This window comes from Ascaphus truei, chromosome 5, assembly GCF_040206685.1.
Source record: "Ascaphus truei isolate aAscTru1 chromosome 5, aAscTru1.hap1, whole genome shotgun sequence".
Lineage (NCBI taxonomy): Eukaryota > Metazoa > Chordata > Amphibia > Anura > Ascaphidae > Ascaphus > Ascaphus truei.
The window spans coordinates 275,039,935-275,052,105 of NC_134487.1; the positions used below are offsets into that span (position 1 = coordinate 275,039,935).

Here is a 12,171-nt window from a genome sequence, read left to right on the forward strand (position 1 = left end):
TGTGTTGTTTCCAAACTTTCAAGTATGTTCTTGTACACGTGAAGTTTTGGAAATGTTAACACTCAATTAATGAATAGTGTTATAAATATTTATGTATTAATCGTCTGTTCAGTAATGGTCCACCTGGAACCAGTTGCAAAGTTTAGAGAAGCTGCCATTGACTTTGCAGCAAAACATTGCATTTGGGTGTGTTAATTGATGTAAGAATTGCATATGCATATTAGTCACATGCATTTATAAAAACACCTAAGTAACTGCAAACATCTTTCTTGTACGTGTACAGCAGGATTATGTGTAAATTATTACTTACCTTTGCCTTGCTTGGGCATTCTAATTTTGTCCTTTAATCATTTGTGTGTTCTTGTTTCAATAACATCTCAGAATGTATAAAAATATATATACACACACACACACACACACACTGAGTGTGTGTGTGTGTGTGTGTGTGTGTGTGTGTGTGTGTGTGTGTGTGTGTGTGTGTGTATGTATATATATATATATATATATATATATATATATATATATATATAGTACTATATAAACTGGTATACATGTATTTTACAAACTAATACACTTCATGCTTCCTTGTGAAAGCACACTATTTTAATAATACAGGCATAATGTTTGAGAAATATCCTAAGTATGAGACTCTAACAGTATTGTGCTTAAACAAATGTTTATTACTTCATTCAATCATGTTTCTCACCATTTAAATAGGTTTCATACAAGGTATACTTACTGCCATCAATGTTGTGTGTACTCCTGCAATATTAAAAAAAATAAAATATAATATATAAATATATATATATTTTTATAAGAGAGATATATTTAGATATATATATACACACGTATTTAAACTCATGCAGACAGGGAGTTAACCAGACTTTCACATACACACAGAAATGTAAGCGGGGAAAAAACATTTCTTTTTGCAGGTGTGTGTTTGTACTGATATGCCTGGCTAAGAACTATTTTCACACAGTGGTCTTTGTTAGTTTTCAAAAAAACACTATGTGAACGAATTCAAAGTCTAGGGATGTTTTTCAGAAACGAGATAAAAGAAGGAGAAATGTTTCTCCCACAGTCCCATATCACTAACCACAACTGTTAACCCAATTAGATTTACAAAGCCAATTGGCGTTTGAAATAAGGAGTCAAAGTAGTTAGTTTTGATGACCTTGACAAGGAAAAACAGGAGTTTGTTAGCCATTCAGCACATTCATTTTGATGAGCAAATAACACAGACCTGCACACAGCTTTTGTGCTACTCAGACATGGTTGATGAATTCGTTACCAATATTAATCCCCTTTTAGGGTATAAGTACATGATCTGTGAAGCCATCTTGAACAGTCGCGGACAGAAAGCAAGCACACGCCAAATCGATGATTTCATTCGAGCAAAATATCCTTATTACCAAGACCGTAAGCATGCACGGAATTTTAATTCCTCAATAAGATTCACTTTATCAAGTAATGACTTTTTTGAACGTGACCAGGATAAGCTACAACACACCTATGGTTTCTGGAAGATTGCCCAGGAAAAACAATTTCTCCTGAAAGACGGCACTTATATTGTCGTGAAAGGCATATTTATTCCTAATGGCAATAGCAATGTATCCGCTACTACTGATCTGTTTGAATCGATACGTGCTGCAATATCTGCAGCCTCCATTCCTGAAACCCACATTGTACAAGAACAAAAGTACTATGATTATGTACCAAGCCTTTCAGCTGAAAATGCATTGGAATGGGAACCCGAAGAAATGAACCTACCTCCCGACCAATTATTTGAAGAAAGCAGTGGCGATTCCTATGAGCGCTTCCTGGAGGAGATATGTGTCATACTGGATTCAGCGGTTGGGTCAAGCGTGGATGAAAATGCCTTGCATTTCTGGAGCGACCAGTTGCAGCCAGGCGAAGAGTTAATTCTAGAAGAATGGTAAATATAACAATCGTTATGCGTTGACTCTGCGTTTAAATTTTTTTTTTTTTTGTAACCACCATTTTCACTTTCAATGCGTGGATACAGCGTAACATTGCAGACTGCATAACATGTAGCGATCACAAACAAATTGTTTCCTAATACAATATAGTAGAACCTGAAAGAGTAGTACACATTGCTGACGGTATACATATACGTACTTTCCTATCCCTTTAAACATATTAGCAACATTTTTCCATAACTCTAACACATACCTGTTTTGTTATCATGCAACATCTACAACATTGAAAACCGGGTCCACCACGTATGACGTGGGACCCTTGTCATGGGCCAAGGCGTCCTTAAAAAGGATTACGGATGTAAGTCCCGCCCCCAAGCGACGTGCGCGCCTCAAAGCCTATTGGCTGTCATGTTTTGTTATAGTAACGGTAACTGCAGTGTGTGATGCGTGCGGCTCAGTGTTTGTAGGCGTACCCTGGGCGTTAGCCGAATGTTAATTGAGTGGGAGGAGTGTTAGCGTGCGTTTCACGCTGGCTTAACATGACGTCACACGTATTGCATTTGCGCATTGTGTTATCGGCCGTCCTTTCTGTCCAAACACGTCTGGTTTAAAAGAATACAGATGTACTCGTTTAGAATGATTTTAGTTTCATCTTCATTGTATTTGAAATAAAGATGTGATGTTTACTGGTATTTTCTACATGTATTGAACGCACAACGTTCGCTTTGTTTTGCGCATGCGCTAACAGTTAGTGGAGCCAAGCGTGAAGTGCGTGCGCACACTAAGATGTGCGCGCACATTTTTCAGTATACAGGCAACGTTCACTTCATATACATAGTTATGGCTGCTACAAATGATAATAAAAATTACATACTGATGTACACTTGTAGTTGTAACATATAAATGAGTGACGTGTGTATGTACACAATCATATAGAGCTGTGTAACGCGTTGTCACGGATACATATATAGTAAGGTGCCATATTTGACCATCATGTGTTTGCTGTATTTCAGAGATGTCGGGGAAGATACAATCGGATCAATGTATGATTTCAGAAGAGTCTACCTTTATATGAGATGATTGTGAGGAGGAGCCACCGACTACTATACTACATATGGAACTAATTTTATATTGCTTGCAGCGCTTATTAACAAACAATTAAAAAAGTGATACCCTTATGCCTATATTGCATAAGCACTTAATTAACATAATGATGTTGCAAAATAGTGCCTCTTGAATTTTTCTTGAGTGTTCTTTAATGACTACTAACATTTTATGACATGGTGTGTTTTTTATATAACAACCATTCCCACTCTGCTAACACATTTGTGTATTCTATTGTGTAATGGAACGTATGACTGTCGAAACTATGTAACAATAATAATAATAATAATATGAGCATGTTCATGTATAGGGCTGCTAGTTGTACGCAGCGATTTACAGACACATGTTTCAGCCTGAGGTCCCTGGCCCGTGGAACGTACAAATGTTTTTTTGCCGCATGAGGCACAGGGAGATAAAGTGACTTGGCCAAGGTCACAAGGAGCCCACACCGGGAATTGAACCAGACTCCCCTGCTTCAAACTATCAGTGCCAGTGTGTGTCTTTACTCACTGAGCCACTCCTTCTCCCAATGTAAAGGACACTTACAACCAAGTAGCCATTTATATTTAAAATCTCTTGTTACATGGGTATGTAGATAAAATGGTTTGGGACTGTAGCAAATAATGTTACTGGCCAGATGTTATGGTCCCCTCCAATGCATGATGTTCTGAATATGACATCACCATCATGTTATGAAGTACGTTTCTGTGTATATTTCATTAACCTAACTAACTATAGTTTACGGTGTTTATTAATCGTTTAAAAATACATAGTATAGTCAATATGATGATATAAGCTACCATAATAAAGCTGGTGTTATCATTTGTCGGTGTTATACATGGATCCTACACCAATTGATAGAGACACAAACAGTTGTCTTAAAAAGTGTGTCTATGCTAGTGATGAATGTGCTCCCGTAAGTAAACAAATAAGTACAGTTATCCCCTTTTCTCCAAACACCTCTATATTACATTAATGGAAATTATAAGGAAACATACATAAAATGTGATGAAATGTGAGTAATCATTTTGTAATACAATGCACATGAAACCTCAAGAGTAGCTAAATGCATATACATGATACAGAAAGTACATATATGTAACATTTGTGTTTAAACCAATATGTTGGGTTTTTAGTTCAAATAATTATAGGAAGATTGAGGTAGCCACATCTTATGAGAGATGTCAGCAAATATACATACCATGATCAGTCATACTGCAAATATACCTATAATGCAAAGGAACAATATATAAATTGCAAACATTGACATGCCATCTTCAGTACCGTAAACAACACATCAAAGTGTGTATTTGGTGTTAAATGTGCAACACCATGTATATTTAATGACATTCAAAATGTAAATGAGCCTGGTGTACACATCATATGGATGTACATGTTACACTGCACCAATAACATTGTATGTAAGCATACTAGAAGCATGAATGAGTATGGGCATAATATGTGTATTGTGTTAGCATAAGGAACAACACAATGCTAAAATATTAGTGCTTTGTTACCCCAGTTGTATTCACATACACACAACTAAAGTACAATTGAAGAGGGATTATATAACCTGTGCAACAATAACATACCGGTGCCACATCCCTTTGTGCACACAGCAGAGAAAAGAAAGGTGTGCAACCCATATTCATCTGTGTCCTAACAGAAGGTTATATAAAAAAAAATTATTGTTAAGATAACATAATGTAAGTATAAAAGTAGAACTTGGAACATATCTGTTTTTACTTACAAGAAAAAAATGAATTGATGAGATTCTGGCGTGTCTGGCCACCACTGGCTGTTTGTTCATTTTCAGCAGCTACATGGGTGGGATGCTCGTCTACCAAAGGCTCAGCTAGGTCTGATTGTACATTGTGCCTGAGTGCAACATTGTGCAAAATGCAACAGGCAAGGATAATATCAGAGACTTTTTGAGGCTTGTATAGAAGAGCCCCACCAGTTCTGTCCAGACACCTAAATCTGGTCTTGAGTAGGCCAAATGTCCTCTCTATAACAGATCTTGTAGATATATGGGCTGCATTGTACCTCTCCTCTGCTTCAGTTTGAGGGTTTAGCACCGGAGTCAAGAGCCACGGCCTAATTCCGTATCCTGAGTCACCTATAATGAATGGAGCACACATAAGCTTACATTAGTGATCAAATTCTACAATGCCAACATTCCTAAATAAAAATGTGTTTTGTGTTATAACATGTAAATGTGTACTCACCCAGCAGCCAACCATATTCAAAATGTCCCTCTTCGAACGCATGGAAGACTGAAGAGTTCCTCAGGATAGAGGAATCGTGACTGGAACCAGGGAATTTGGGTACCACATGCATTATCCTCATCGTGGCATCACATACCACCTGTACATTGAGTGAATGGTAGTGCTTCCGATTGCGGTACACATGCTCACTCTGACTAGGTGCAATCAAAGCAACATGTGTGCAATCGATTGCACCCAGCACACATGGTATCCCTGCTATATTATAAAAGCCAGTCCTGACTTCCAGCCACTCTGTCGCCTCTGTAGGAAAATGAATATAATTCCTAGCGCGTCTATTGAGTGCATAGAGAAACTGGGTCAAGGCCCGCGAGAATGTAGATTGCGAGACCCCGCCCACTATGCCCACAGTTGTCTGGTATGACGCGGAAGCAAGATAATGTAATGAGCACAGCATTTTAACAAGCCCAGGGACTGCACGACCTCTGGCTGTGAAAAAATCTAAATCTCCCCTTATCTCCTGATAAAGAGCTAAGATTGCTGCTGAACTCAAACGATAGCGACTTACAATCTCCTCCTCACTCATCCCATCTAACAGGGTTCTCTCCCTGTACAGACGCGGACGAGGCACAACTTGTCTCCTCTGTCTTCTCCTCTGATCTCCTGTCCCTCTCCCTGTCCCTCGGCCTGTCCCTCTCCCTGTCCCTGTCGTATCCGCGTCACTGTCCCTGTCACTGTCCCTCGGTGTGTCCCTCCCTTGCCCTATATGATTGTCTTCATCATCAAGCATGTCATAGAAAAGAATGTTCCTCCGTCTCCTAAACAATCTCAACATTTTGAAATGAGTAGCTGTGAATGAGCAGGTAATGGGCGTCCTTTAAATAGGTATAATGATGTCAGGTGACATAGTAAAATGCAAGGTTTTACATGAACATAATAAAGTACTTGTGTGGCAAGCTGTGTGCAGTTGTTGTGTGTATTCTGCAGGGAATGATGATATTTGCCAATGATGTGACGTGATGCTTTGTAGAAACATTGCTTGCAAATAAATAGTTGCATGTGCAATGCATGTAAAACTTGTGAACGCAAGAGTCAGTCATGTAATGAGACAAAAAGGCTGAGATTGATGTGGGAAAAGTTTTGTGTAACATGTGTAATTAGCCATGTTATTGTGACATGTTGCCAACAATGAATAGTCGTGTGCATATGCATGCATTTGTGTAATGAGGATAGTTGCTATAGAATGAGTTTACAAGGTGTCCCAATGATGAATTACTGTACATGTGCGTATAAGTTAGGTTGAAGTGCTTGTAATGCAACGGTTATAATGTAAATATGCAATGTGATTGCGCGTCCAATAAGTGACGTCATGAAAATAGGGAGGACCAAACGTAGATGTAAACATGAGAATTTAGATGTACATGAACGTTTAAAGATGCGTGACACATTACAAGCATTGTGTAATGTAAAGGAACATGAATATACGGTGTATGTGTGACATGTGTGACATGTGTAACATCATGTAAACAATTGTCGATCAATGCAGTAAAATGTGTGCTATGATGTGAGGTTCTCCTTTAAGAGTTGAGTATAGTATTTTCCCTTGCCACATCATCACATGATGAGTAATGTGACCCGCAAATGCTGCAAACATGTAAAAGTATAATGTTATGCAAATAATACACGTCAGCCGTGACACAATGCAGGGAATGCCCCCCACACTGTAATGCAAATGACGTTTGTATTGTGAGCAATGAAACGTAAACAGTACTATACTGTTATACGTCCCCGCTCCATTGACTCCATTGATGTACAGAAGATTTTTTTTTTCTAAGTGCCGTTCCGGCAGCCTTAGCGATCGTTCTCCCGTCCAAACTGCCAACTTTAGTTGGCGGGAGAAATCGGCCATAACATCTCAATTTCGTAGTGCCGATCAGCCCCGATAAGCTGATTTTTTTTGTTGAATCCAGCCGATTTAAAAAAGTGGCGATCAGTGGCGAAAACAGGCTTATCGGCAGCCAAATGGCCATAACAAAATAATCGGCTCCGAAACCTGGCGAAATCAAGCACTTATCGGCGCTTACTGAATCTCAAACCCAATTTTGGCTATAAAATGGTGATAATTCCCTTATCAACGCTTACTGCATGAGGCCCATAGTGAGATAGAAAAAAGAAGTGAGAGCAGGTAAGTAATTCACAAATACAGAGGAAGGTTACAGTCACAGATATAGACAGATTAAAAACTCAGCTGATCCTGGACAGCATACACAGGTATCCGGATGATAGAGATCATGGACCTGTAACAAAGCCAGGACTATGGTCTGGAGAGAGATTAATCAAAGTGGTCACAGAAAAGCAATTCCAAAAGACAAGTTGCTGTTCAACAGTGGCAGTAAGCTCCGAAAAGACCTACACCAAGAGACACTGCACGTCACCTACTGCATCCAGCACGGCATGCTATATTCACAGTGGTGCATCCAAACAAGAGGTGCGCAAACTGGGGGGCGCAAGACTTTTTTTGTGTGGCGCAGCTCACTTACCTGGCTTCCGTGTCCACTCGTCTCCATGGCAACGCGGCGTACAATGAACCCGCGACGTCATTTGACGCCCGTTGCTACGGAGACGCGGCTTCCATGTCCACTCGGCTCCATGGCAATGCGTGACGTCACATGACCCTGCGGCGTCATATGACGCCGCAGGGGGGGGCGCGACACAGCGCGGAGAGCAGGCAGGGGGGCGCAGTGCAGGAAGTTTGCGCAACCCTGATCTAAAAACTGGAATCCATTAGCCCGGCTCCTCTTTAAGGAGAAGAACACATATTATTTTCAAATAACATTGTTACAGTACATTGAATGTAACTTTTGCAGTTTGATGGAAATCAGGAGAGAGACTTCATTTAAAAGAGACAACAGTAGAAACCCTGGGCAATGAATTCAGGGTGCTATGCCATGAAATACCTTCCAGCGCTGGAAGACACTGGATCATTCACTTGAATATGTAAATGTAGCTCTCAGTGCTGCATAGAATCAAGGATAGGACAACTGAAAGAACAACAACGGTGTTATAACAAATAAAATCCTGGTCAGGTATAACCAGAGTTGCCACCACTCCGGGTTTGACCCGGAGACTACGGGTTTCGGCTAGGTATCTCTACGGGTTGAGATAGGAGATCTCCTGGTTACTACAGGGTCAGCTGCGATGTTTGATGCAGGGCCTCAGCTCTTACCTTCTCCGGCAACGGCATCTCACCCTGCACGGTCCCGTCAAGATGGCTCCGTGCCGTCAAATGGCATTGACAACGGAGACGGCCAGTGCCATGCAACGGCGCGTTGTCGTGGCAGCATGGTGCCGTAATGTCCTGTTGTCATGGCATCGCGACGCCCTTTGACATCACAAAGCCATCTTGACTAGACCATGTGGGAGGAGATGCTGCCGGATGATGCCAGCGCCGGAGAAGGTGCGAGAGTTAAAAAGATAAATAAAAACCTTAAAAATAAATAAACCGCCTCCAGGTTATTATTCCTCAGAAGGTAGCAAACGTGGGTATAACATTCTTGGGACTTAAAGTGGTGTTATTTGTTGCCATGTTTGTTTTTGTTTTAATACTGTAAGTGCAGCAGTTCTTTACCTTTAAGGCAATGTAATTATCTAAGCCACCGATCGATCCGTTCTCCCGTGATCGATCAGTGAAGAATAGATCCAGCATCCCATGGCACCCAATATGGCTGCCCGTTTCAAAAGAAGGAAGTGCTGGGCTTTTCCAAACGGTTGCTATAGCAACAAGGAAGATTAATACATTAAAACTCATTAAAAAGAGTGAAAAATAAAAAAAAATGCGGTGAGGTTTATCTGATATTATACAACTGATTTATAAAAAAAACCATATATGATTTTCAAGGTAATGCTCCTTTAAACTCTAAGGCTGCGTCCAGGGTCAGCGCTTAGTCGCTAACCCGTGCTGAGGCGCGCTGACGCTTCTCAGTGAGCCCCTGCAGCCGCAATGAGAGCGGCTTTAGCAGGGGCTCGCGCACGCTTCCGCAGGCGTGCGGAAGTGTAGGTCTTATTCAAATGATAGATTTTCGCGCTCACAGGATTGCAGGGCCGGTCACGTGAGCGGTTTGCCCAATGAGGGCGAACCAGCTCCGTTGATGTCACAGGCCCCCCCCCCCCGACACGCCCCCGGACGGCGTGCGGACCAAGGCCAGGGAAAGCTCCCTCTTTCCCTCAGCCTCCGCGCGCCTCCGCACGGCTGCAGTCCTATGGACGCAGTCTGAAGACTACATGACATTCTGTGCCTTACAAAATATGAGTTATGTGCTAAACTGAAGCGCTATAATTGAGCATTTATTATTAAATGAATAAATATATGTAGCCCCCTGTTAAAACCAGACCCTTTTAGCATGTATAGAAGTATGGGGGATAGGGGAAGGAGAAAAAGTGCGCTTGCCTAACCACTGATGGTATATGGGGGTACACTGAGTAGCAAGGGGGTGACTAATATAGACAAAACTAAGCCCGGTGAAATTGGCTGTAACTGTGTGCACTTAGATTATAAATGACATGAACCATGTACATCAATATAGAATAGGTGGTAGCTATACCGGTGTCTGTATAGGTCCTGTTAGTTTCTAGACTCAACACAGGATTAGCTCTGGATAAGGCAAAATATGCAAAGAATTGTGCTCTCTGCAGACCACCCCTTGTGTTTAAAAGTTGAACCTTAAAATAAGGATTATAATAATTACACTTGGTGTACAGGATGACAGTTCTAATGGTCAAACTGTTCTATGCGATAACATAAAACTGTGCACAATCTATAACCTTGGAAATAGATGGTTATGTGAAAAAATGACAACCAATTGCCAATTAGATAATGACTATAAGTAAAAGAATGCACACAATGCGCACCAGGGATTAGAATATGTAAAAATATATATATATTTATTAAAACCCAAAAGAAAAGAAAAGAAAAGAAGAAAAAGGAGCATAAACTAAGGGGATCCAACCCCACCTCAGTATACATACACACACTTAATCAAATGAATAATGCAGGATAACCACATAAAATCATAAATAGATCTATCTAAAAGACTAGATCTAAACACTAATAACAAATGATAAAAAGACATAAATGCTCAAAATCATGGATAATAATAACCAGGTGAGGCTAGTAGCGAGGCTGAACAAATGTCTGGGTCTGAAAGGGGGAGGCGGAGACTTACACTGAAGTGCCGAACGGGTCCCGCTGGTTATCACGCCCCCCGCCACGCCCCCAATCGCCACGACCCAACTCGTGCAGCTAGCTCACAGATCGCTGGGCTGCAGGAGCGTGCGGCGGTGGCGCGCACGGAAGCGCGAGGCCGTAGCAGGCAGTGTGAGCTCAGCCTAAGAGCCAGCTCACATGCAGGTCTAAGTTATATTGATGCAGTATTCAGGCACATGTTTGCCAGGATGGGCCTAGAGAGTTCTAGTAGGTAAAGTGACCGGTGTGATCCTGTGCAACAGTGAGTTTTGCCCAGAGACTGGGAGGGAAAGAGGTAATGGGGGGTAGGGGGGGTCTGGTCTTTTCAGCTCAGTGTGCTGGGGCAAAGAGGGCAAGGTTCCCATGCTGCAGGGAGCAGGGCTATAGCCCAGGTTTATGTAGGGATCTGGGGCTGAGCCTGCTTCTTCCTTAGCCAGGGTTAGGTTGGTTACTGGGAGAAACTGCAGGCAAAGGGGGAACTGCTGCAAGAGAGACATGCTGAAACCTGTCCTGTTATGCGGTGTCTGCTGATGTGCAACAAAAGCAAGCATCCTGTTTAAAAGTTCCTGGCGCCCTGTTCTATTTATTCCACATCGACTCCTCACTACAGCCTTGGCCTGAAGCTCTGAGACCAGAGGTAAAACTGACTGAGTTACACACCGCTGAAGCAGGTAGAAAAAGTACACCCTATCTCCTGCAGCCGGCGGGGGGCGGGGGGGAGGGGGGATAGGGATGTTACATATATATTATATTATAAGATTATTTCTATATCTATACTTGTGTAAATAGATTGAAAAACACATATGCAGAGGGCTATTTTCCCTTGAATAAAGCTTGTTTCCACCCATCCCAGGTTGGCCTGAGCTTTTCTTCTTGGCATGCGGTTCTCTTTGAGTTACTGTAAAATAGGCCGCGTTTATAGCGACGTCGTCACTGGCGAAAGTTGCACTTTAGTTTTGAGCGACGTCGCTGGCGACAAGGTCAGTGACGTCACGAAGGGGGAGGGCAGAGTGCAGTAGGCGCTCTGTGATTGGTGGGGAGACAGTCACATGTGGCGACAGTCTCTCCCAAAATCAAATTTCACTGGCTTCCAAATTTTTTGTCTCTCCGTCGCCATCACACTTACTATAAGCGCATGCGACGGATTCAATGTATTTGTTGTGGCGCGACATTGTGTCGCCGGGCACTATAAGCGCAGCCTAAGGCTACTTTTAAAGTGACGGTCAGGCAACGGTCACTGGAAAAATCAAATAGAGATGACTTCCAGCGATCGCGACCAATCCGTCGCTCCGTGTCGCAACGCTTACTATTAGCGCACGCAACGGCAGCAATGCATTTGCTTTGCCGCGACGTCGCGTCGCCGGCACTATAAGTGCAGCCTAAGTTGTCAGTGCTCCTGCCTTTGCCTGGATGCAAAGGTCTGAGGAAGATGTGAGAGTAAGAAAACAGGGTCTCCACACTCCTTGCTACACTGTGAATCACTGCTGCACCATCACAGAAGTTTGTGCAGGTGGAAGTCCTCATGTATAGAGAAGTATAAATGTCTTCAAATTTGCATTGCATAATTGTTCACATTTTCTTTTTGAAATTTCCCGTTTTCATGTTTTTGCTCGAGATTGTCACCAGGCTATTGCAAAATGCCACCAATATTCACCAG

At 42.0% G+C, this 12,171-nt stretch overlaps 1 protein-coding gene across 1 annotated transcript in view; it reads left to right on the forward strand.

Annotated features, from left to right (window-relative positions):
• LOC142494326 (uncharacterized) overlaps positions 1–8,626 on the forward strand; it is a 28,753-nt gene extending 20,127 nt beyond the window's left edge. Inside the window, exon 5 of the mRNA XM_075598884.1 lies at positions 8,417–8,626. Coding sequence (XP_075454999.1) covers positions 8,417–8,626 — 210 coding nt within the window. The remainder of the gene's footprint in view (positions 1–8,416) is intronic.
• Positions 8,627–12,171: the final 3,545 nt, after the last annotated feature.